This window comes from Heloderma suspectum, chromosome 1, assembly GCF_057233095.1.
Source record: "Heloderma suspectum isolate Gila_16-S chromosome 1, 16-S_ref, whole genome shotgun sequence".
Taxonomy (NCBI): Eukaryota; Metazoa; Chordata; class Lepidosauria; order Squamata; family Helodermatidae; genus Heloderma; species Heloderma suspectum.
In genome coordinates this window covers 349,632,864-349,656,360 of record NC_139458.1, presented here as the reverse complement: position 1 = coordinate 349,656,360, position 23,497 = coordinate 349,632,864, and the positions used below count along the sequence as shown (strand labels likewise).

General features: G+C 43.4%; 1 protein-coding gene across 2 annotated transcripts; it reads left to right on the top strand.

The window, feature by feature from the left end:
• The first annotated feature begins 3,667 nt into the window (after positions 1 to 3,667).
• FBXO5 (F-box protein 5) lies at positions 3,668 to 15,545 on the top strand. Of its 2 annotated transcripts, XM_084827858.1 has the most exons (5): positions 3,668 to 3,759; positions 7,730 to 8,414; positions 9,162 to 9,252; positions 13,179 to 13,370; positions 14,616 to 15,539. In XM_084827858.1, the coding sequence occupies exons 2-5, from the start codon at positions 7,774 to 7,776 to the stop codon at positions 14,865 to 14,867; spliced, it is 1,176 nt and encodes a 391-aa protein (XP_084683984.1). In that variant the 5' UTR covers positions 3,668 to 3,759; positions 7,730 to 7,773; the 3' UTR covers positions 14,868 to 15,539. The 2 variants fall into 2 exon arrangements, with proteins under 2 accessions (XP_084683984.1, XP_084683985.1); XM_084827859.1 differs by lacking the exon at positions 3,668 to 3,759 and having other exon boundaries at positions 7,774 to 8,414; positions 13,182 to 13,370; positions 14,616 to 15,545.
• The last annotated feature ends 7,952 nt before the right edge of the window (positions 15,546 to 23,497 follow it).

Below are 23,497 nucleotides of genomic sequence, written 5' to 3'. Positions count from 1 at the left end.
TGCATCTAGCATTTTATCCTTTTCACAATGCACTAGGATAATTGTATTTCTCGCCCATGTGTGTGTGTTAATATATGCTGTTTAGAAAGAACTGTATGCACACTCTTTTAAATAACCCGATGGTCTTTGTTCATCTGCTTACGCTCCACTTAGGTGACGTTGCTGAGATAACTTCTCTTAGCTCAGGAAACCCTCCATCCATGGTAATCACTATAGGTGATATGTTTTCATCACTAACGAATTCCAGGAACCATAGCCTATGGCACAAATGTAGGAGGGTGTAAAGTATCATCTTTTCTGTGGAGCTGCCTTCCTTGAAAACTCGCCTTCAGGGCAGTGTTGCAACAAAACTCCATGGGGATGAGCAACTGATGATTCCAAGGCCCCCATTAGCCCTAAACACAGCTAATGCCATCATTTGTCATAATTACATCAAAGATGGGTGGAATCCAGGTACTTTCTGTTGTAGTAGTGTGGTTTTCTTCCCTTCCCTTTAAAAGACTTCTTTTTTGTTCTAAACGTTGAGAAAAGGGGGAAACGTGCCCTTTTGGAAGGTTACTTCCAAATTTCTTTTCCAGCTTATGTCTAAGGGGGATCCTGCTGGTGGGATTGGGGGGACAACTATTGCTGATTTAACCACCAGTACTACCTCCTACATTGTTCTAGAGGGGCCCCCTCTGGAGCAGATTTTTGGAGGGCAAGAGGAGTTGCGGGGGAAGAGAGTATTACCAAAACAATTCTAAAGAGTTTCAGGGAAGCCGCTTTTCTATTACACTATGGTGATACAAATTTCATGGAGTACAATAGGCATATGACAAAAACACAACTTTTTGATAGGTGAATTTGTTTACAAGCTGCTTAAGTTATGATTTAAACTAATATGAAGAACATTTGCTTACAGGAAAACAATGTTATTTGATTTATATAGCTGAACCTCTGAGCGGTTCACAATTCACAAGATAAAACACAGCATAAAAATTTAAATAAAAAAATTAAACAGCTAAAAGCGATTTCAATAAAAACTAGACCTGTTCAAACAGCTGGCATAAATGCCCCATCCTATGCCATTAAATGCCTAAAAGTAGAGGACAGTCTTAACCTGGCGCCAAAAAGATGACAGTGTTGGCAGACCTCAGTGGGGAGATCATTCCAAGTCGGGGGGCCACCACTGAACAGGCCCTCTCCCTTTGTAACATTCACTTTATTTAATCTGTTCAACTGCTTTAAAAGAGTAACTATACTGAGTTCATATTTTATAGCAGCTATTTGTTTGAATATTAGCACAAGTATTACTGAAAAATAGCTAGGATCGCAATAAAACATTTTAACAGGATATAGATGTTTTCCCTGTGGTAAGTCTCCAAGTATATTCTGTACGTTTACCCTGAAGTAAGCACTACTGAGTTTAGAGGCATGCTTAGGTGGGAGTATGTCCCACTGAATTCACCAGGACTTCCATGAGTAGACAGGCATAGGATTGTCCTGTAAGTAAACTACCTTATCCATGATCATAAATTGGCTGCTTTGTCTTTGTGCATAAGAGGGAGAAGTAGAAGGGAAATGTATTTACCTGCATACTTATAACACCCTTGATCCTAACATTTGTGGCAGAAAGGTTTGCGCTAGCCATGGTCTAGTGCCAGTACTATGATATCCTATCTGCATATAATAGATGGTCTTATCTGAGGAGCAATAATCATCCTTGTTTGTAGTGTTGAAAAGTATAACTATCAAAGTTATAACTTACTGCTAGATGTTATATGTACTACCAGTGCTTTGGCAGTGCCCCTATGGAATCATGTTTATACTGCTCTTGCTATTGTCATTGATGTATTTGGGGGGGAGGGGAGATGGAGAGAATAGACTGCTTTAAAGGGGATTAGTCACATTTATGAAAGCTAAGCCTCTCAAGGGGTACTACTAGCCATGGCATCTATACATTACATCCAGTATCAGGGACAGTATGCTTCTCAATACCAGTTGCTAGGGAACACAGGCAGGAGGGTATTATTGTGCTGAGGTCCTCCTTGTGGGATTCCCGTTTGGCAGTCACAAAATGTCAAGTGCTGGGGGAGAAATTATATTCATGTAACGAAAGTGCTAGCTTGAGGTATCTCCTGCTGCACTGTATACTGATGGGGAAGAGCCTTGCATAATAGGTGTAATCAACTGTTAGTTAAACTAAGTCTTTATTTAGTGTGTGTGTGTCTGCAGGGTGGGGGGTGTCCGTTGCACTTTATAGCTTAAACAGAAGTCTATTGCCATAGATTGTCGGATGCTTAATCTGATAGTTTTGGAATGGTCCCTCCAACTGGGCTTTGATGGGGAAACTGAGTGATATAAAATGGTATCAGCTAACTAGCACAGCTTCAGGATAGATAGATAGAACACTGAACCACATCATGGGACTTTCTCCAAAATAAATGTGTAGGATCAAAGCCTAAACAAGACTATGGGACTATATGTAAATAGGCTCAGATGTTGCATACATGACTTTAACAAAAGTATCAGTAGCCCACTCAAAACCATATTTAAAGAGAAGCCTTGTTGATTAGGCTAAAGGGGATTCAGTCTTGTTAAGGACCTGCCTTTCTGCTGTAGGTCCCCAGTTGCTGGGGGACACGGGTGGGAGGGTGCTGTTGTGCTTGTGGGTAGCTGGTTCGCCACTGTGTGAACAGAATGCTGGACTAGATGGACCCTTGGTCTGACCCATGTCTCTTCCATTCCTGCTTCTGTTACTGGGAACTTCTTCTGATCCAGCATGGCTCTTATGTTCTAAGCAGGTAGAAGGCACTCAGTGCGCTGAGGCCACCTGAGCCTCAAGTGCCAAAGATGGCTCTAGGAGAACCCCACCCGTTTCTAGGAGAATGCAGTTCTCTCTCCGTAATAGCCTTCCCCAACCTCGTGTTCTCCAGATGTTTTGGACTACAACCCCCAGCACTCTTGGCCATTTAGCAAGCTGGCTGGGATGATGGGTGTTGTAGTCCAACACCTGGAAAGCACCGGGTTGGGAACGCCTGGAAGCGCCCGCACTCGGCAGATACTAGTGGGAAAGTTGTTTGCACCGAAGCTACACAAAGCTGCAATGGGGTGAGGCCTGGGAACGAGCGCCTGCGGCCTATTCAAGCGAAGGGTGGGCAGGCAGGCAGGCAGCGGTAGAGCAAGGTAACAAAGAGGGACGAGGCAGGGGAACGCGCACCCTGCGCCCTCGTACCCTGCGCCGCGCGGGTAGTTCCCGAGTGCGCAGGAGCCTGCGGTGGGCGCGAGACAACTGAGGCCCCGTCCAATAGAATGTCCCGGGCGGAGAGAGCGCGAGCCTTTCCGCGGTCCTGGGCAGGCGCCGCAGCAGCGGCAGCATCTCCCGCGTTCTCACAGACACCGCTCCTCCCTTCGAGCTCGCAGGAGCGCGCGCCGGCCGCCTCCCCACCGACCGAGCGACTCGCGCTCTCCCAGCCTTTAAATCTCTTGGCTGACGAGGAGAGGCGGCGCGGAGAATGAGAGGGAGAAAACGTCCTCGCCCTCAACGGCAGCCCCACCTCTCGCGAGCGGGCATTGGCCGCCGCCTCTCGCCGCCTCTCGATTGGCTGCCGGCTTGTAACAGCTCCTTCCAACTGGCTCCCTGCTTTTGGGCACCAGATTCAAAAGTTTTTAGAAGTACCCGGAAAAGGGATTCTGCTCAGAGCAGACCCAGGCTGCGGAGCAGGACCGGGGAGCCGCGTGAGCAGGAAAGAAGAAGGCAGCGCCGGCCGGCCGTTCCAGGTACCGATGCTTGGTTGGGATGGAAGTGGAGGGGAGGACGGGGGGAAAGTAGCTGCGTACAAGCCTGCGGTGCTCTCGGGAGACGCGGGCAGACTGGGGGCTTGGATCTCCCCCGGGAATACGGGGGCGGAATGGATGAGTTGAGTGGGGAAGGCGACCCCTGGGGAAGGTGGGGGGATCCTTAAAAAAACAGCCATCCAACCTACACACACACGCGAACATTTTCTCCAAAAACCAGTAGTGGGGAACTGACGCTGGAAGAGAGTCCCGCCGGCGGGAGAAGCCCCACGGCGCTCTCCCGCGTAATGACTGGGGCGGAAAATAATGGATCTTTACCCTGGTTCTTGCCGACACATCGAAGTCGTGGAGGACTGTAAGGTTCGGGATAATATTCCTCCTTCTTCCCCTTCTCCCCCCCCCCAAAAAAAAATAACCCCTGACGGGATTTGTCCCTCAGCCCCCTCGTCCCTAATGCGGTCTTGGAGGACACGTGTGTGTGTGTGAGGGAGAACTTGGGGTAAACTCTTCTCCCCCCCGCTCCCCCCTTTCTCCACTGGACTCTCGCCTCCGAGGCCGCCTCAAGGCGGGCCCCGTTTTTTGGGGAGCGCGGGCGGGTTCGTGGCTCCCTCGCTCCTTTAACCTGGAGCCCGCCAGTCTTAGGAGGAGCTGGGGGAGGGGGCTTCTCCGAGCCCTCGAGCGCGCGCCGGGGTGGGGGGAGGGGAGGGGAGGATTCGCCCACCTGGAGAAGCAAGTAACTGCATTAATGGAGAGGCCTCGAAATAAGCGCGGACTCCATTCTCTCTCCTCTCCCGCGCTCCTGGAAAGGGTGCCTTTCCCCTCTGTCAAGCTTGCAGGTCGAATATGGGGTGGGGCGCCTGGAGGAGCCCACCAGGCCCAGCAAAAAGGGACGGGGATGCTATAATGCTCTCCTAAACCTCCCAGGGTAAAAGGAGACGACTGGGGAGCGGGGGTCACAGATACACAGAAGGTTCCGTCCTCTTTAGGGCGGGGGGGGGGGAAGACTTTAGGCTTGCAGGAAATGCCTTTTACTGGAACCCTGAGGCTGAACAACGGGAGCCAGGTGCAAAACAGTGGCTCAAAAGTTAGCGAAGAAGTAAGGAACATGGTGTCTCTGAGCACATGCTCAGCCCAGGAATGTGTCATCCATACCAGAACCGCATCATTCTAGACACAAATCTACTCCTGGTTTTCCCTCAAGCATTTTTTTTTTGTCAGCAACCTTAATGGGGGGAGGGGGACTTATTTATTTATTTATTTATTTATTACATTTATATCCCACCATTTTTCCTCTTTAAGAAACCCAAGGCGGTGTACATAATAATCCTCCTCTCCATTTTATCCTCACAACAACAACCCTGTGAGGTAGGTTGGGCTGAGAGTCTGTGACTGGTCCAAAGTCACCCAGTGAGCTTCTATGGCCGAGTGGGGACAAGAACCCAGATCTCCTGGCTCCCAGTCCAACACTAGCCACTACACCACACTGGCTCTCCAGTTTTCTGGTTGGTTATTTTTAGGCAGTGGGGTGTCAGAAATAAACCAACTACAGTAAATCAACCAGAGATCTACATTCTGCCTAGGAAACCTTTCTCCTAATTCCTTTGGGGAAAACTTACGCACGCTTACCACCCAGACCCTTCTCAGCTTTTTTATATATCTCTCTTCCACCTCTGAATTTCTCTTGCCACATAGCATATCTAGTGCAGACCACCTCTGGCCCTTTATCCAGTTTGAAATACTTGTAAATGCATCTTAGAGAAGCAGACTTCTAGACCCACTTTAAAGCATCGCTGTCTCAAAACAGAAAGCCAAGAAAGATGTGTATTCCCTGTGCTGTAATGCCCAAAACAGCATATACCGTTGCAATCAAAATTATTCAACCCCCATTGCAAATCAGGTTTATTGTCAAAATTTACAGACGTTCAGCCGTTTGAAATGAACAAATCAAACATAAGCAAGTGAAATAGCTCAACACAACGAATGCTTCAAGTGGTTTCCCCAAATTCCACTGAAAATGCGACTTATAATGACTTACCCAGTCTCGAAATTCTTCAACCCCCTGAATAGAATCCCTCACAACAGCACAAATATGCAAAACAGGTGTTGTCTCAAGCACACCTGATGCAACCAGTCAAGGGCTTCATTGGTTGCACCAGGTGTGCTTGAGCTGGAACACATGAAATACTTGAACTGGCTAGGGGTTTGTTGAGTGTCATGTGTGACTGCATGTTAGAAATATGGCTATGTCAAAAGAATGGTCCAAAAAGTTAAGAGAAGAGATCATCGCCCTTCACAAACAAGGAACAGGATACAAAAAGATAGCGAAGGCAGTGAATGTTCCTAGAGACACCGTAGGAAGCATAGTGTACAAGTTCAACACTAAAGGAACAGTGGTTACACTACTTAGACGGGGCAGAAAAAGGAAGCTCTCAACGACTGCAACCAGATTTCTGAGAAAAACCCTCGAGTGACTGCAAAAGACCTGCAGCAAGACTTGGTGGCAACAGGCACTGAGGTTTCAGTGAACACAGTAAGGCGCATACTAAGAAGGTTTCCTTGCCAGAACATGCCAGAATGGGGGCTTTGTATAGTGCTGGGTGCCTACAGGCATGTGGATTGCCATGTCATGTAAACCCAGGTGGCAGGGATTGTTCGAGGGTTAGACAACCTTCAAATAACCCATGGCTTGTTTTAGGGTTATTTCAGGGTTGTCTGACCCTCAAACAGCCCCTGTGGCCTGGGTTCACACGACACAACAAGCCATAGCAAACTGAGCACCTGTGGGCACCATGCAGAAATGCTGCCCAGAAGCACCCAGCACTACATGACAGCTGCTGGTGGTAAATTAACCCACAGTGGGTTGTCATGACATGCGAACAGGCCTATTATATCCTAGCTTCAGTCTAGTGCTTAAAAAACAACAACTAATGGGGTAAAGTCCAATGTAGGTCTTAAATAGAGTAGGCCCATTGAAATGAATGGCACTTAAGTTAGTCATGACTAACTTAAGGCTCATTCATTTCAATGGCTCTACTCTAAGACTTACATTGGATTTTACCCATGGTATCTAGTGCGTGTTATCCAGTTAACCCCTTCTGCTGATGGAACAGAGAGGGTGATTTCTTATCCTGCACAGTTCCCCACTCTCAAAATCTGCACTGACGAGTTGGGAGACCTCGCAGAGCAAACTTGAGGGGGAGAAGGCAAAGTTCTGTTGCATGAGTGGACATTGGATTTTGTCCAGTTGGACTGTATGAGTTATACTGGATTTTGTCCACTATAACTCAGGGGAGACCAAATTGGCCACCCCAAGGTTCCATTGCTGCTTTGCCTCCAAGAATGGCTGTTTCACCTAACCTTTCCTAGCACTGTTCTTGGCTGAAGGAAAGTATCACAGGACCCAGATGGAAAACAGAAAAGCCAACGACCTGTGGTTTGGAAATGATCTCAATGGTCATCTCTAATTCCCTCCCAATGCAGGAAATCTGCTGCTACAGCATCCCAGATAGTGGATGCTTCTGCTTAAAAACCTCCAATGGTGATTTTGTTAACTGCTTAGCAGGTTATTGCATTATAAGAATTTTCAGTTCAAGGTAATCTAACCTGATAGTGGTTAATCTGCCACAGTCACTGTCATTTTGAAGCGTTCCACACTGTTCCATTTTGTCTTGAAAACTATCTGCCTTCATAAAAACATTCTAACATACCTTGTGACTATACAGAGTAAATCTTTTTAATTCGGCAATTTATCCTTGTTTTATTTGATGACAAATGCATGACAATTTGTATTTTCTAAACCTATTTATTTTGATTTTAAAATATTTACATACTACCTTTCAGCAGTATTTCTAGGGCAGTTTACAAAAAGATGAACTCAATAATTAAAGGACTTTTCTAGCAGTTGTACTAGTTCAAGGCTAATGTCTTGACTAATGTTTTATTTTTGTTTTAGGATACAAATCAGAAAAAGTTTAAAAGCAACCCTAACCACTGAAAATGAAACGTGATATTAATTGTTACCATGTTCACTGTGGACTTACACCATTAAAACCTACTGGAACAGAGAAAAGATCAGAAGATCCCTGTATTGCTAATTATAATGAAGAGTTTTGTAAAGACTGCACTAAAGAGAGGCTGTTGCATAGTGACCTGCACCATGGAAGTTCCAAAAGTGTCAGCATCAAAAGTGAAGAGAAGCCCATACATAATAAAGAAAACCAACAAGTATTATGGAGGCATGTTGAGAACGCCATTGAAATGGACAATGGAAACGAGGACAGTGGATACGCTTCTTTGCTGGGCAATCAACACGAACCCACTGAACATGAAGACGTATTGGCAGGAAACATTAATGATACACCAAATCACAGTTGCAGTCAAAGAAAGAACTTGCTTCCAGTCCTCCATTTTGAGGAACTTGTCTGCTCAACTTTGAAAAAAACATGTAAAAGAAATCCAAAGGCATGGGCTCTTGTCTTAGATAAGATGGCTTCCAGGCAAAGCATGGAGTTTATGAATCTTATTGGCAAAAAAATGGGACTAGATAAGTTGGACATACTTGGTGAACTATTCCATGGGAAGTTCAGACATCTATTAGCAAGCATCTTAAGACATCTCAGTTACATGGACTTGATAAAGTGAGTTTTGTGTTTGTCCTTAGAAAAATACAAGTTAAGTTTTATTAACTATAAAGCCTTTAGTCAAGCTCCAGAGACCCCTTTCCCTGTGCAGGGCATACGTTTTTCTCATGTAAAAACACTGCATGAAGAAAATCTATCAAGCTATATTCAGAGAACCTGTTTCATAAATGAAAGCTAATTGTGCACATAGCTTATGCTAGGGCTTGCACACCCATTTAAAGAACTGCATAAGCATTCATTTTTCTTCTCACAGTGTTCTGGCAGCAGATGTTTGCAACCAGCACTGAAATTCAGTCCTGAAGAGAACTTTGACCTTCACTAATAGAATGACCTTCATTGAATTTAACTTGTGAAGGCATTGGTGGAAAAACAAGTTTATGTTCCTAGATATTAATTAATGAACCCTTTATCATTTTCCTTTTCCATTTTCATTTATTTAAATTGAAACAATTTCAGAATAAGATAGGAACCTGTTCAACTGCTAAGCACATAGACACTTCTGAAACCTGCGTGTTCCTTGTCTATAAGGAGGCAAGACCTATTGCTGAGATCTCCAAGAAGGTGGGGGTGGGGAAGAAAAGAGTAGCTCTACACTGATTTAGCCTATTACTGGTGTTACAATAGTGAAATGGTATACAGATGGTCCCATGAAACTATGGGCACAATGGGCAGAATTGTGTACTTTGTTAAGCAATGACTTTGATGTTATTTTCTGAATATAACTGGCATTTGTTTTCATAACAGTGTGGCTAAAGTGAGCACAACATGGAAAAAAATTCTACAGGATGACAAGTGGGCTTTCCAGATGTATAACAAAGCACTTAAATTCACTTTGGTAAGCTTGTGTATTTTTCCCCTTCATCTGGAGGCTAAATCCTGTTTTTATTCTTGAAGCACTTATATAGAGTCTAAGCAGTATACAAAGGTAAAAACAAACAAACCACAATTTCTATTTACAAGCTTTTGATCTATAATACAAGTAGTAAAATGAAATTTGTTCATTTTCTTAGATCTACAAGTTTTTGCTAGACTTACTAGCCTATTTTTAGTTTTCATTAACCTTTCTCAGAGTTCCTTGCATATACCAGACGACTTAAGAGTAGGAACTGGGCCTTGTTTAACTTTGGACAGAGCTTTTACAAAAAAACCCCAAGCAGATCAGGTCTCATGGAGAGGTGTGAAGGCCAGGAAAAAAATAGGGAAAAAACTCATGTCCTCCCATTCCCCACTGGCCCCAGCCTTGTTTTCAGTCTTGCCAATGGAAACTGAAAAAATGGCTATTAGAAAATTCTGGTTTGGAATGAGTGGCATGCTTTTTTTAAGACAAGGTTTTACTGAATCAAATGTGTTAGCATGAATATCTTTTTCTAAGACAATCTGCAGCAGTAGTCTATGATAATTCCTATGTATGCTGTAGACATGCAGATTTAAACATTTCTGTACCTAGAGGGTGCTGCCATCCATCTTCATGAGAGGACAGCATACAAGACCTTCCAAGTTCTATTTTTTCCTACTGTACGTGTGCTGAATTAACATAGGATATAGCAATTTGCGGCTATCTCTAGTACTGAGTATATTCACAATTTTGCTTGTACACAACTAAGGCATTTTTCTTTTGAGGCTACAATCCTATGTGTGCTTACTGAAGAATAAACTTCACTAAACAGTGTGTCCTATAAACATGCATAATTGCTCTGTAAACCTCATAAATATGTCAAATAACACTTTTATATGCTAAATTATAAATGATGTATTTTACATTGTAAAAGCAGTAAAATAAGTTTAGGTCTGATAAGACCTACTGTTTTCCCTACAATTTCCACTTCTTTCCGGGGGGAAACCAGTCCCTGCACCCATTGTTTCAAAATTTCTAGAATTTTATATCTCCATTCTCATGCTGATTCTGCAAAACCAGTTTGATGTCAGAGACTAACCCTACCCTTCTCCTGAGCTGTCTGTAATTAACAAAGTAGTTGTGGCATGGACAGTTGCCAGTAAAGAGTGGCTGTCACCATTAGCAAATTTGGCATGTAGATGTTTGAGCCCAAGTTCCATCTTCGCAAATAAAATTAATCTTGTTTTAGGATTGCAAAATGTATATGAAGAAGAAAAGAAAAACTAAAAGGTCAAAAGTGTTGGAGGGTTTAATTTGTTTTAGCTTAATATAAGTTTGTATAGAAAAATCGTGGCCACCTTTGCTGGATCCCCTTCACAGATTGACCTCTCTAAAGACAAAACCAACATGTTCTTTTTGCCCAAATATGCACCTATTTACAAGAAAAAAATAGAGAAATCCAATGGCTTCTTAGACAGCATCTGAAGAGCCATAGGATGGTGTGGGTTAAACATAAGAACAAAAGAAGAGCCATACTGGATCAGACCAACGGTCCATCTAGTACAGCATTCTGTTCTGTTCACACAGTGGCCAACCAGGGACCCTCATGCAGGGCATGAGTGCAACAGTACCCTCCCACCCATGTCCCCCAGCAACTAGTGGACATAGGCTCACTGCCTCTGGTACTGGAGTCAGCACATAGCCATCAAGACTAGTAGCCATTGATAGCCTTTTCCTCCAGGAATTTATCCAACCCCTTTTAAAGCCATGCAAACCGGTGGCCATCACTACTTCCTGTGGTAGCGAATTCCATAGTTTTAACTACGCGCTGTGTGAAGCAGTCCTTCCTTTGATCTGTCCTGAATTTCCCATCAATCAGCTTCATGGGATGGCCCCAAGTTCTAGTATTTTGAGAGAGGGAGAAAAATGCCTCCTTATCCACATTCTCCACACCATGCATAATTTTGTACACCTCTGTCATGTCTCCCCTTCCCTCCTTTTTTCCCAAGCTAAACAATCCCAGCTGTTGGAACCTCCTCTCATGGGGGAGATGCTCCAGCCACTGGATCATTTTAGTTGCCCTTTTCTGCACCTTTTCCAGCTCTACAATATATTTTTTAGGTGCAGGACCACAACTGTACACAGTTCCCACCTACAAGGCTGTAAACACAGCTGCAACCTCAGGGGCAGCAATCAGGGCAGAGCCACTGGCCACGTTCTGATGTCACAATAACCCATGGTGGCTTAAGAAGCAACTCACCGTAGCTTATTTTTTAAATAGTCCACGATGCTCTGCCACATGACCAGGCTAATAAGCTATTGTGAGTAACTTATTAAACTACTATGTGTACTTTAGCTATATGTAATTTGAGTCAAATCCACCATCAAAACCTGTTGCAACCACTCAGCAGCGGAAATCCTGACTGCAGCAAAAGGGGGGATGTGGGTGTAAAACCTTGGGGATTTGCAGGAACAGGACCAAATTCCACACAAGCTTCTCCTAGTTGGGAGGCACCTGATCCACCCTCAAAATCCTGCACAATTACCCCACGGGGCAAAAATCCCAAGTGCAGCAGGGGGAGATGCCTATAACACCATGGGGATTTGCAGGATCAGGACCAAATCTCATAGCGAGCCTCCTCTACTCAGGAGGCACCCAATGAATCATCAAAACCAGGGGGGGGTGCAGAATTTGCACAAATTCACAATTGCAGTATTGGGAAGACTGAAGAGAGCCAGTGTGGTGTAGTGGCAAGAGTGTTGGACTGGGAGCTGGGAGATCCGGGTTCTAGTCCCCACTCGGCCATGGAAGCTCACTGGGTGACTTTGGGCCAGTCACAGACTCTCAGCCCAACCTACCTCACAGGGTTGTTGTTGTGAGGATACAACGGAGAGGAGGAGGATAATGTAAGCTGCCTTGGGTTCCTTGCAAGAGGGAAAAAGGCGGGATATAAATGCAATAATAAATAAATAAGACATTAAAGCCTCTTTGCCAGCCATGGCTATGGGGAGGATTCCACTTCAGCAAATGAGATTACATCTCTGTGAAGCTTGGCACTGATCCTGCAAACCTCCAAGGTTTTATAGCCACCTTGGATTTTCACTGCAATTAGCATCAGGGAACTGGGTTTTGAGAGTGTACCAGGTACCTCCTGAGTAGGGGAGGCTGGCTATGAGGTTTGGTCCTGACCCTGCAAACTCCCAAGGTTATATAGCCACCACCCCCTTTTTGCAGCACTTGGGATTTTCACTGCTTGGTGAGTGATCAGGACGGGTTTTGATGGTGGAATGCATGCCTCCTGACTGGGCTGTGTATGACGTTTTGTCCGGATCCTGCAGTTGCATAGATAAGCTTCTGCTAATTTGCTGAAGCTGCCTTGAACTATATAAGGAAAGGTGGAGCATAAGTATTTTAAATAAAAAGCTGCTAATTTTTGGAGATAGCTCTACAGACAGATAGGAGACTCTCCTCCAGTGGGGATAGAGCTAGGGACTGCAGAGGGAAGAGATCTCCCCTAGCACCAACAATTCCCCCATTCATACGCTGTGCCTGAGGGGCTCACTCTGAATATGGAAGAAGGTCCAAAGATGTGTCCCAAGCAACTGTGATAGCTTGCATTTTAATATAAGAGCAAATGATCTAGCAGTGTGTGTAGTGGCTATAGTGTTGGACTGGGACTGAGGAGATCTGGGTTCAGGTCCCCACTCAGCCATGAAGCTTACTGGGTGTCTTTGGAGCAGTCACTGACTCTCAGCATAACCTACCTCACGGGGTTGTTGTGAGGATACAATGGAGAGGAGGAAGATCATGTGTGCCACCTTGGGCTCCTTAGAGGAAATGCCGGATGTAAATGTAACAAATAAAAACTAATCTGCCTTGAATTTCTTTGAAAATAGGAATTCTTACTAAAATTCTCCTCTCTCAGCAGAGTAACAACATAACATCCTCCACACAGGCTGATACAAGGGAATATGCTCTTCACCGAGAAGCTTTAACTTCTGTTCAGAAAGTAGCAATTGCACCAATCAACTTTTCTAAAAATGCATCCAGAATCAAGGGAAACAACCAGAGTAATCAAAATGCTTCCTCTTTTAGCCGACACACACTGTTTTCTGAGGTAATTTATACTTTTAATTCTGAGTGGTGTCCAGATTAGAAATGTGAAGGCACGGGGGGCGGGGGTGTTCTCCGCCCCCAAGGACCGTTGTTTGCTTTTTCTGAAAAATTGAACAGCTTTGGATTATGAAATATTTGCTTTTAGAATTTAAGACATGGTGCTTATATATTGTTATCCAATCTTTACTCTCCCCAAAATGATTTCTAAAAACTATGTAATAAGAACACTTTTATAGAAAGACTAGAGATGTAAAATGTCTGGAAATAATGAAGCCATGGGGAAAAATATTTTTTTAATTCTCTCTGTAAGATTCCCAGCATAGTTATTTCTTTCATTGCTTATTAAAATTATTGTTCTAAAGTATAATTTACTGATAGACATTTATGCTCAGTTTCCCAACATGTGAGTAGAGTCACCATGGTACATTCTTGACAGTAGATGTGTATTCCTGACAGCTTGTGTTTTGTTCCATAGAGTCCTGTCAGGTTTCTGATGATCCGGCAGTCATCTACCATAGTTCTGATCTATTCAGACAATAATTATGAATGTACTAACGGACTTTACTTTTAAAAGATTTAAAATATAATGATAATTTTATGAGCAAACTAAGTCATACATAAAATAACTTTAGGAACAGAAAGTCTGCTTTATGCTCCTAAACAGCCCTCCCCAACCTGGTGCCCTCCAGATGTTTTGGACTACAATGTCCAGCATTCCTGACCGTAGGCCATGCTGCCTGAGGCTGATGAGAGTGGAAGTCAAAAATATCTTAAGGGCACCAGGTTGGGGAAGACTGTCTTAAAGCAACAGAGTGACTTTAGATCTGTAAAGAACACTAAAAAAATAAATATTGCTTATTTTCTCATTTTTCCAAAATTTCCAGTTTTTCCAAAAAAACAAACAAACCCTGTTTGTTTGTTTTTTCCACAGCCTCAAAATTTCCTGAAATTTTACATCTCTATTTCAGATACTGCCACATTATTGGTAATAATGTCAGCTACAATGGTATCATATTAAATACCAGTTAGGCTTTTGCAAATTTTGTGAAGGTAGATTAAGCTACTGAACTGCTTACCAGGCTGTGTTTCAGTTGGTGTGTCTGCATAGCACACAAAGTAGAGGAAGCCTTAGATTCTGTATAGATGGGTAAGCAAACTGGAAAAGCATGATCTCTGTTCCATTCAGCTTCACTTTGATACAGGGAAATCGGGAGAAATGTTTAAATGTGTGGGTTTTTTTCAACAGGTTGCAAAGACTTTGAAAAATACTGAAAGCCTGAAAGTTTGCCATCGCTGTGGTTCTCCTGCAAAGTACAATTCCCATCTGCAAAGGGCGACATGCATCCGTGAAGGCTGTGGTTTCGACTTCTGCACTAAATGCTTATGCAGCTACCATACTGCCAAGGACTGCACAAGTGGAAAGTCTGTGAAGCCATCCTCCAAACTAGGACCCCTTCCTGGTACCAAAAAAAGTAAACAGAACCTACAGAGACTATAATTTCTGTGGCATAGGCTGTGGCTAGTGTAACCTATAGCTTGATTTTAGAGACCCCAGAAGAAGAGTGAATATGAACATTCAATATAACAAATATTTTTAAAACCCAAATGTATCTTGGAACTTTTTTCATGGTTTTGGTTTTTTAAATTAAGTTTTAAAAATACTAGATGTCTTTATCTGCATTTTTTAAAAAGCTGAAATTTTTAACTATATGTTTAGTGGGGGCAGTGGGGGGGAGGTAGCAGGCTAGCTTGTCATTTTGGCAAGTAGACTGTCAATGGAATTTTATTAAGTTGGGGAAGAGCCGGTAAATTAGTTTTAAGGAATGAGGTTTTGTTTAAATGTACTCCAACTTCATGCCTTCTAAAAACAATTTATGACTTTTTACATTGGAAGCTACAATGGATATGAAATGTATTTTTGCCATCTACACAACAGTTGCAGTTTGCATTTACAGTTCAAAATATTTACCAGTTTCATCTGATTATTTTCAGATGTGATTGGTTTTCATAACCACTGAAATGGCACTATTATGCCCCCATTTCATCCCTGATGGCTAGTTACTCATTTACTTTTTAAAAAATTCTGCCTAGAAGTGTGTATATATATGTAAATATTTAAGTATTTGTCTGTCTCTTTATGCTGAAAAATAAATTTAACTTTATAAATTATACCACCACTGGTATTGTGTGATATACTCTTCTGTTACATAAATTGCTTAAGGCAGATTCATCCCTGCATAGACACAACTCCACACTCAGGGAGGCATCTGCCATCTCTCACCCCCAGCTGACCCTTGCTAGTGTATGCACTGCAGCATGCTGACTGAATAACTTGCAAGGCAGGGCTTTGGTGAAGAGTAGGAGGGCAGGCTGACTATATGGAGAAGCTCACAGGCCTCCCACTGCCAGTGTGCTATGGTGTGTGCAGAGGGCCAGGAAGGGGGGCAATAGGGTTCCACTGAGCTAATCTGTCCTGTGTATGGATAGGTCATACCTTTAATTTCTCTATGTTTAGGAAGTCATAGGGAATAACATTGTCAGGAACTTCAGGATGACTGCAGGTGAGATGTAATGTACCCCAGTATGAAACCAGGAGTCCCTCAAGGGCTCTAAAACATTCCCAATACCATGCAAAGGATTTTAATCTTGTCAGTGCAGAATTAGCAATAATGTGCAGTACAGGTAACAAACCCACCCTGAAGACGAGGATGTGTTCATTTAGACAGTTAAGGGCAGCACCTCTTTGGAATTAACATTAGGTCCCTGATTCTCAAAGCTTAGGACAGAAGGCTATGCTTCATTAGAAGTACCTTAATACACTTTTTCCTTTATATTTGAATAAGAAAAATTGCAATGAACAAAAAGAACAGAAGTTAGATGAATGACAGTGGTATTAATATATTTTCTTTAAAAGGGTTCCCTGATAATAGTGGATGTGGATGCATACACTTCTTTTGCCATACTTAAAAAAAGAATTGATCTGGACATAGTAAAGTGGGAAATGTGTCATCACCACCAAGGTCAGAAATACTCTTAATAGCTGTACTCACACCTATTGTACTAGTGGGGGGCTTGCTGCAGTTTCGAAATGCTACAGAAATTTGCCAAATCAGATAACAGGAAAAAGAACATTTGTACCAAGATAGTTCTATTATAATGGCTCTCAGACCCTGAGAATTTATCCATGCACTACATAATGCCTTGTTCAGATGCCTGTGGCCCCAATACAATTGCTCTAGTGGACATTCAACCTACTGAGTTCTTATGTAGGTGCTGATTTGATGTGCCCAGTTTTCATACAGCGCAATTCTATGTAGTTACAATAACCACATGAGTAGCCCTCACAGGATGGGCTAGTTTGTTTACTTAGCTACCAACCTCTCTCACTCATTGGAGAAAGACACAATGAGAGTTCACTTCCTGCAAAACACTTTCCCTTCAAGCTTTTTTTGTCATACCTCGTTCATTGTCTGTATTAACAGAATCTCACCTTCCTCTTTCTACATAGTCCTTACTATGATTATTAACAGACTTGTTCTACCCGTGTAGATTGGTACCAGAACAAATAACATCTAGAAAAGATACAGTAAACATTAATTTAAAAATCAACTTACCTAAAGAACCAAAAAAGCCCTCTCATCCAAGATCTGTCATGGTTTCCAAAAGATACAAAGGCTTGATTTATTTCAGACCTGTTGGCAAATAAAGTGTTTTTGAGTTGTTAAAGCAGGAGTAGGCAACCTTTTTGGCCCCGTGGGTGTATTTGAGAAACTGCTCTGGGCACCACCACAAAATGGCTGCCATAAGAGATGTGGCCAGTCACAAACGACAAAATACCTGCCCAAAAACCTGAATACAAAACATAGTGGAGTCTGAGCCCCGACACTAAACAACTTTGAACCCAGTTTTCAGCACCAACTGAAACCTATTTCACAGAAGGCAAACGTTCTCTCTCCTGCGAGCCAAGTCATTCCCCCAGTCTCACTCTCTGCATCACCACCAATACTTTCTCACCCAGCTCCCCACCCATAGACTCTTACATGCACCTTATGCTCCCAGCCATCCATCCTCCATTCTCTCGTGCGCATGGACGCGCACACACAAGCACCCCATGTATCGTGCATGAATAACACATGCACAAGTCCTCCCCTTTTCACTGCAAGAACACACTCTTCAAGATCTTTCCAAAATCCCCCAAACCCTTTCTCCCTCTCTGTCTCACACACATGCAACTCCTGTTCAGACATACAAGCATACAACCCTCCCCATCATCCCAGGTTGCTCCCAGCCCCTCTTGGCTTCCTGCATCACTCCCTAACAGCCCACCTGCTGGCTTTCCTGATCCCCTGCTGACTTACCACTGCCCTTCCTATTCCCCCCACCCCGCCGTTCGCTCTCTTTAATCCTGCCCCCCACCCGCCCCTCGCAGTTTACCAGACAGAAGTGATGTGACCCCCTATTTTCCCTTGTGCTGGTTGTGTTGCAGGGGAAGGTATCGGCCTGCAGCTGCCTGCCATCTTCATTTCCTAGGAATGTCTCTGTGCCACACTTGTTGCTCAGAGGCATTCATAGGAAAAGAAGATGCCTTCCTGGAGCCCTTTACTTTGCTTTGAAGCTATTCCATCCAAAATTTCCATTAAAAAAATTGTTTTTTAAAAAATAAAAAGTAGAAAGGTGGGGCATCTCAGCGAGTGCCGAGAAAGGCTGTGGGTACCACCTTGCCTACCTATACCCCATGCTAAATTTTTATAAATGTAAACATGGGTGTTTTAGGCAGTTGTTAATAATGGTAGACAAGTGGTGATATAAAATGGTTAGTTGCTATTAAACTGGCTGTTTACACAGGGCCAGTATATTTCATTGGATTCTTGAACTGGACTTATTGTCAACTATTACCAATTTTCCCCAACGACTCTGCCGAATTATTTCATAGCTAACGTGCTCTGAAGAGAAGAAACCACATGATGGTGCTGTTGCAGCATTACACAAGATGTCCATGCACAACAGATGTTCACTGATGGGAGCAGCAAAATCATTTGATGAATCTCATGTAATGATATAAAGCCTGATCCACAACTTTCTTGGTGACCTCACTGCACTACCCTGGTTAACTGTAGCCCATACCTGTAAGGTCCTGAAACCTCCCAGTCCTGCCGCTCTCTTGCTGCCTCCCACTACAAGGTATAATGGGGGGGGGGGGTCCAGGTGTAGTTTCTGCACTAGGCTGAAGGGTGGGCACTAGAGCACTGAGATAAACTTGTGGATTGCACCTAAACATTTTTGCAAGTCAGAAGATGCCTTTGGAGAGAGCTGTTGGGAGCTCTGTTCTGAGAAGTGCCAAAGGGAAAGCAGAAGATAGACAAGTTGTGGCAATTTGTGATAGAGGTAGGAATACCATTTCTTTGTTTGAAATATTTGTAATCCTGCCTTTCCTCAAAAACATTTATGATAGCTAGCAACAAGAATAATATAAAATACAATTAAAACAATTAAAAAGAAATCCCAAAAAACAAGCAGCAGCTAAAAAGCCAGCAAATCAGAAAAATTAAATGTGATGTCATATTCTTCCCATTTGGTTTTCTTTCCTCTATAGCAGCTTTCCCCAACCTGGTGTCCTTCAGATGTTTTGGATTTCAACTCCCATGTGCCCCAGCCAGCAAGGCCAATGGTGGGAGATGCTGGGAGTTGTAGTCCAAAGTATCTGGAGGGCACCAGGTTGGGAAAGGCTCATCTATATGACTGTTAGGTGCCAATAAGTACAGTTTCTCAGTTTCCCTTTCCTCTTTGAGATCTAATGTGACGTAGCGATTAAGAATATAAACTGTGACTTGTATGTCAGTGCCTGGTTTACATCTCACCTCAGCTGTGGTCACTGAATAGCTGAGTAGGCAAGCCATTATCTCCCAGTGTCAGCTCTCTGTCTGAACCATGGGCATAAAAATACTTGCTTGTCCAACAGGAACTGCCTTGTTTTGTCCAGATCAAAATCCATCTAAGCCATTATTCTGTTTCCAACTGTGAGCAGCCAGATGCTGCGGGATGCTCTCAGTCAAGGCAAGAAGATGATGGCGTTCACTTGCTGTTTGTCCCCAACATCTCGTTGTCAGCGGTATCTTACCTCTGAATGTGGTAAGGTTCCATGAGGTTCCACTTGATGATCATGGCTAATAGCTAAATGACTATAAGCAATAGTGACATCATGTATATAATGTCCTAACAGCACCTTAAAATTCATTGCATAAATACTATATTTACTTTGTTTCTCTAATCCTAGGCTCTTACAGGTCTCAACACTTTTACCGTCTATGGTGCCCACAAGAGCATATGGGCACCAGAATTGCTGAGCATTTCTGTGTTCACCTTCTGATTTCTCTCCTGGCAGGATTCTAAATCACATGGAGAGCCTACAGGGATACAAAAGGCTTCCCGATGCAGAAGCTTGCCCAGAACACACAGAGGGTGGTGAGGACAGTGATGGGTGTGTGTGTGGCAGAGCTAGTATGCCCACTTTGCTCTCCCTGCTCACCCATTCTACTCTAAAGTGAAATACCTGAACTGAGCTTTTAAGCAGTGGTGTAGTGGAAGATTGGAAGTGCAGGCACTCATCATAGCCATGCCCCAAGGAGAAGCCAAAATGCAGGCATCTTTGTTGGGCTACATCAACAAACCAGTTCTAGCAGTTCTATCTCCATCAGGAGCAGGCCTTTTGTAAAGCTCATGGGTCTTAATTGCCCATTCAGAACCAAGCCACCCCACCAGTACTTTGCATTACAACAGGGCACAATATATTGTTGCTGAGAAAATTCATTCCCCACCCCTGCTCCACCCCAGCTATTGTGAAGATTGCAGCTAAGTTCAGAAAGAACAGAGGAAGGGTGATGGTGGCAGAGGATGTCAGTGTCCCTGTTAATAAGTAGGGGGGGGAGTACCAGCGCTGGGTCCCTGTGAGCCCTGGATCTGCTACACCACTGCACTTCTGCTCCTGGATGCTTGCTGTTGTAGGATGTAGCTTACTTGCTTTATTAGGAAAACCCCTAGCCCTTTTTGTAGCCCCCCTCTGACCCTACCAAACTCACAAGGTGGCAAAAGGCTATTGTAAAGCAAAATAGCCTTTTCCCCCCACTACCACCAGACTGCCAAATCTCAGTGGCAAACCATACTTTCGGCTTTTAAATGCAGGTTTTTCTCCTTGCTCTGCATTGCCAGATTTCAACAGCAGTAGGTGTGGGGCATCCCCAGTGGTATCCTGGGATTCTATGTACCCCCCCCAACCCCTGGATGCGGCCCACCCCTGCTTTACAGTGTAATCCTATGAATGTTTACTTGGCAGTAAGTCCCACTGCGCTCAGTGGGGGCTCACTCCCCAGTGAGTGTTTTTAGGATTATGAGTTTAGGCCTAAGTCGTCTGCAACTCTCTGCTTTGCAAGAACTTTATTGCATGCATCTTTTTGCTCCTGCCATCTGGCAATTTGGTACAGCAAGGTCTGGATTCTGTAGCTTCATCAGGAGAGGGAGGTGTCGATTATCTCTTGGTGATTCTGTCTTCAGAAAAAGAGTCAGGAGGAATGATGGGATTATTTGGTACTGCTGCCTGCTGTTAGAAAGGCAGCTGGCAGAGAAAAACAAAAAGGCAAAATGGAATGTGTGTTTACCAGTCCCACATACACCCAGGCTATCATAGGATGACAAAAAGGAGACCATACCTTTCTTTAGTAAAGAAAGAAAAACAGTTTACTCACAAATATTATTGCACATAAGATGCAGATATAGCTTATAGTTTCAAGAGGAGTTTGTTCAGTCCATTTCTTTGTGTTCCATTATACAGGGAGAAGCAGGAGAGAGCAAGCAGGTGTGCTCCCAGCGATGGAGGAAGGTCAGAGAGAGAGAGAGAGAAGAAAGGAGAGGTGCAGGAAACCACATTGTAGGCTATAGAGATCCTAAGGCTATCTATGCCCAAATTCCCATGAACTAACTGCAACACTGCCCCCTTCCTGTAACTTGCAGATGAGGTTTCAATATTCCCCCAAAGGAAGAGCTGTTGGTCTTTTGGTTTTTTCCAGGCCCATGGGAGTATGAAGTATAAATATGAGCTGTCTTCACAACCATCACCTGTGTGTACTTCTTCTCTCTTTCCACTAGAGGACATCCTGCATCTTTTAGTTTTCAAGAAACAAAATGAATGAAGACCTACTCAAGATAATTTTACTGGTGGTTAACAAGGCATGAATCATACGGCGAACAACAGCTTGATAGGTACACATCGTACATTTATTATTATTTTATAAGGATTTACCTCAGTTTAGCTTATTGCATTATAAATGCAGACATGTCTCAGGATACCAAAAAACTGAGGGAAAGGTCAGTTGCAATATGCTTGTGAATAAATTCAAAACAGCAACAGCTTGAAATAAGGCATGCTTATAATTTTAAGGCAGAGTGCTCTTCACTGTCTGAGATAACAAAAACATTTAGACTAAGCTGTGGGAAGCAATATATAATATAAATAGGACTCTGCACTTAAAACAAAACCCCGATTCATTTTGCATCAAGAAAAGCTGAATTCTGTGATCAATATAAATAAATACATCTGCGTATATTTGCTCATTTATTTATTTTTAAATAAAATAAATCTTTATGCTGTAAAGTTTTTAAATCTTTACACTAGGTGCCAATTTGTTTCCAAGCAAAATATAAAGTGCTGGTTCTTACCTTTAAGGCCTTACATGGTCTAGGTCCAAGGTACCATCTGCCCCCTAAGGTCCTCTGAGGGCTCTGTGCTGCAGCTGCCTCATGTGAGACTGGCAGCCCCACACAAGAGGACCTTCTCCTCTGTTGCCCCTCGGTTGTGGAGTGACCTGCAGGTTGAAATGCGCCTACTGACCCCTTTGAAGATCTTTAAGCAGGCATTAAAGGCTCTATTATTCCGGCAGGCCTTCCCTTTTAGAACTCTGGTTCCTGTTTCTTGACTCTTGTATACTGTTTTTATTCTGTGCTGTTTTTATTGTTGGATTTTTTTTGTTAAATTGTTTTTAACCTTGTACGCCGCCTAGAGTATTGGTATATAGGCGGGTTATAAATTGAATTAATTAATAAATATCTGGAAGATTTTAACTCTGCTTTTCAGCCAAAAATGCTCCCAGAGTGGCTTACAGAAAACAGTCTCTGCCCTCAGGCTTACGGTCTAAAAGACATGACACAGAAGAGAAATGGACTGGGAGGGAGAAGGAAAAAAAGCAAACTTACAGTGCAGTCATGTAGATGTCTACTCAGAAGGAAGTCCCATTCAGTTCAGTGGAGCTTACCCCCATGAAAGAGGGTACACTTGGGCACTAGTTCTTCATTGGGGTTATAAAGTCCAGCTGGAATGGAAACAGTTCAAGGAGAAGAGGAGCCAAAAGTCACTGGTCTCCCAACTGAGCCAACAAAACAGCCTGATAGAGCTGGTCTCTCAGTAGAACCGATGGAGCGGCCCTGCTTTTCTTCTCTCCCTCACTGCTACCTAATTTTGCATACTTTATTGAACACTGAAGCTATGCCTGGGTAAGGGACCCTGCTGACCACCTCTCTGTCTTCAGAAATGAACTGGTTCACCTTTTTTTCAAGGCTATCTTCACAGCCATGAGGACTAGAAGCCACCTTTTTAAAATAAATGAAATCTGAGGTTCTCAGCATACTGAAGTCTGTAGCTAATAAGAATTTCTGCAGAGTCATGAAATATTCCCTGAATATATTCGCCTGCTGAATATCTTGGATGGTGCTGGCCAAGGGCGTTGCTAGGTACTTAAAAGATCTGGGGTACAGGCCCATGATACAGATTTACATGCTCATGTGCGCACGCGTGCACACGCGCGCGCGTGCACACACACACACACACACACACATATATATATATATATATATACATACAGTACTGTGCAAAACTCTTAGGCCACCACCAACTTTGTTGTTTTAGCAAAGTTTTAATGACCATCCATAATTATTTTTCGGTCTCTGTATTAAGATACAAACAGAAAATGCAGGAAATACAGGCAAAAGTCAGTAGTTAGTGTGACCTCCCTGGGCTCTAAGCACATCTTGAACTCTTTGGGGGAGACTGTCCTAAAGTTTTCTGAAGTAATCTTCTGGTAT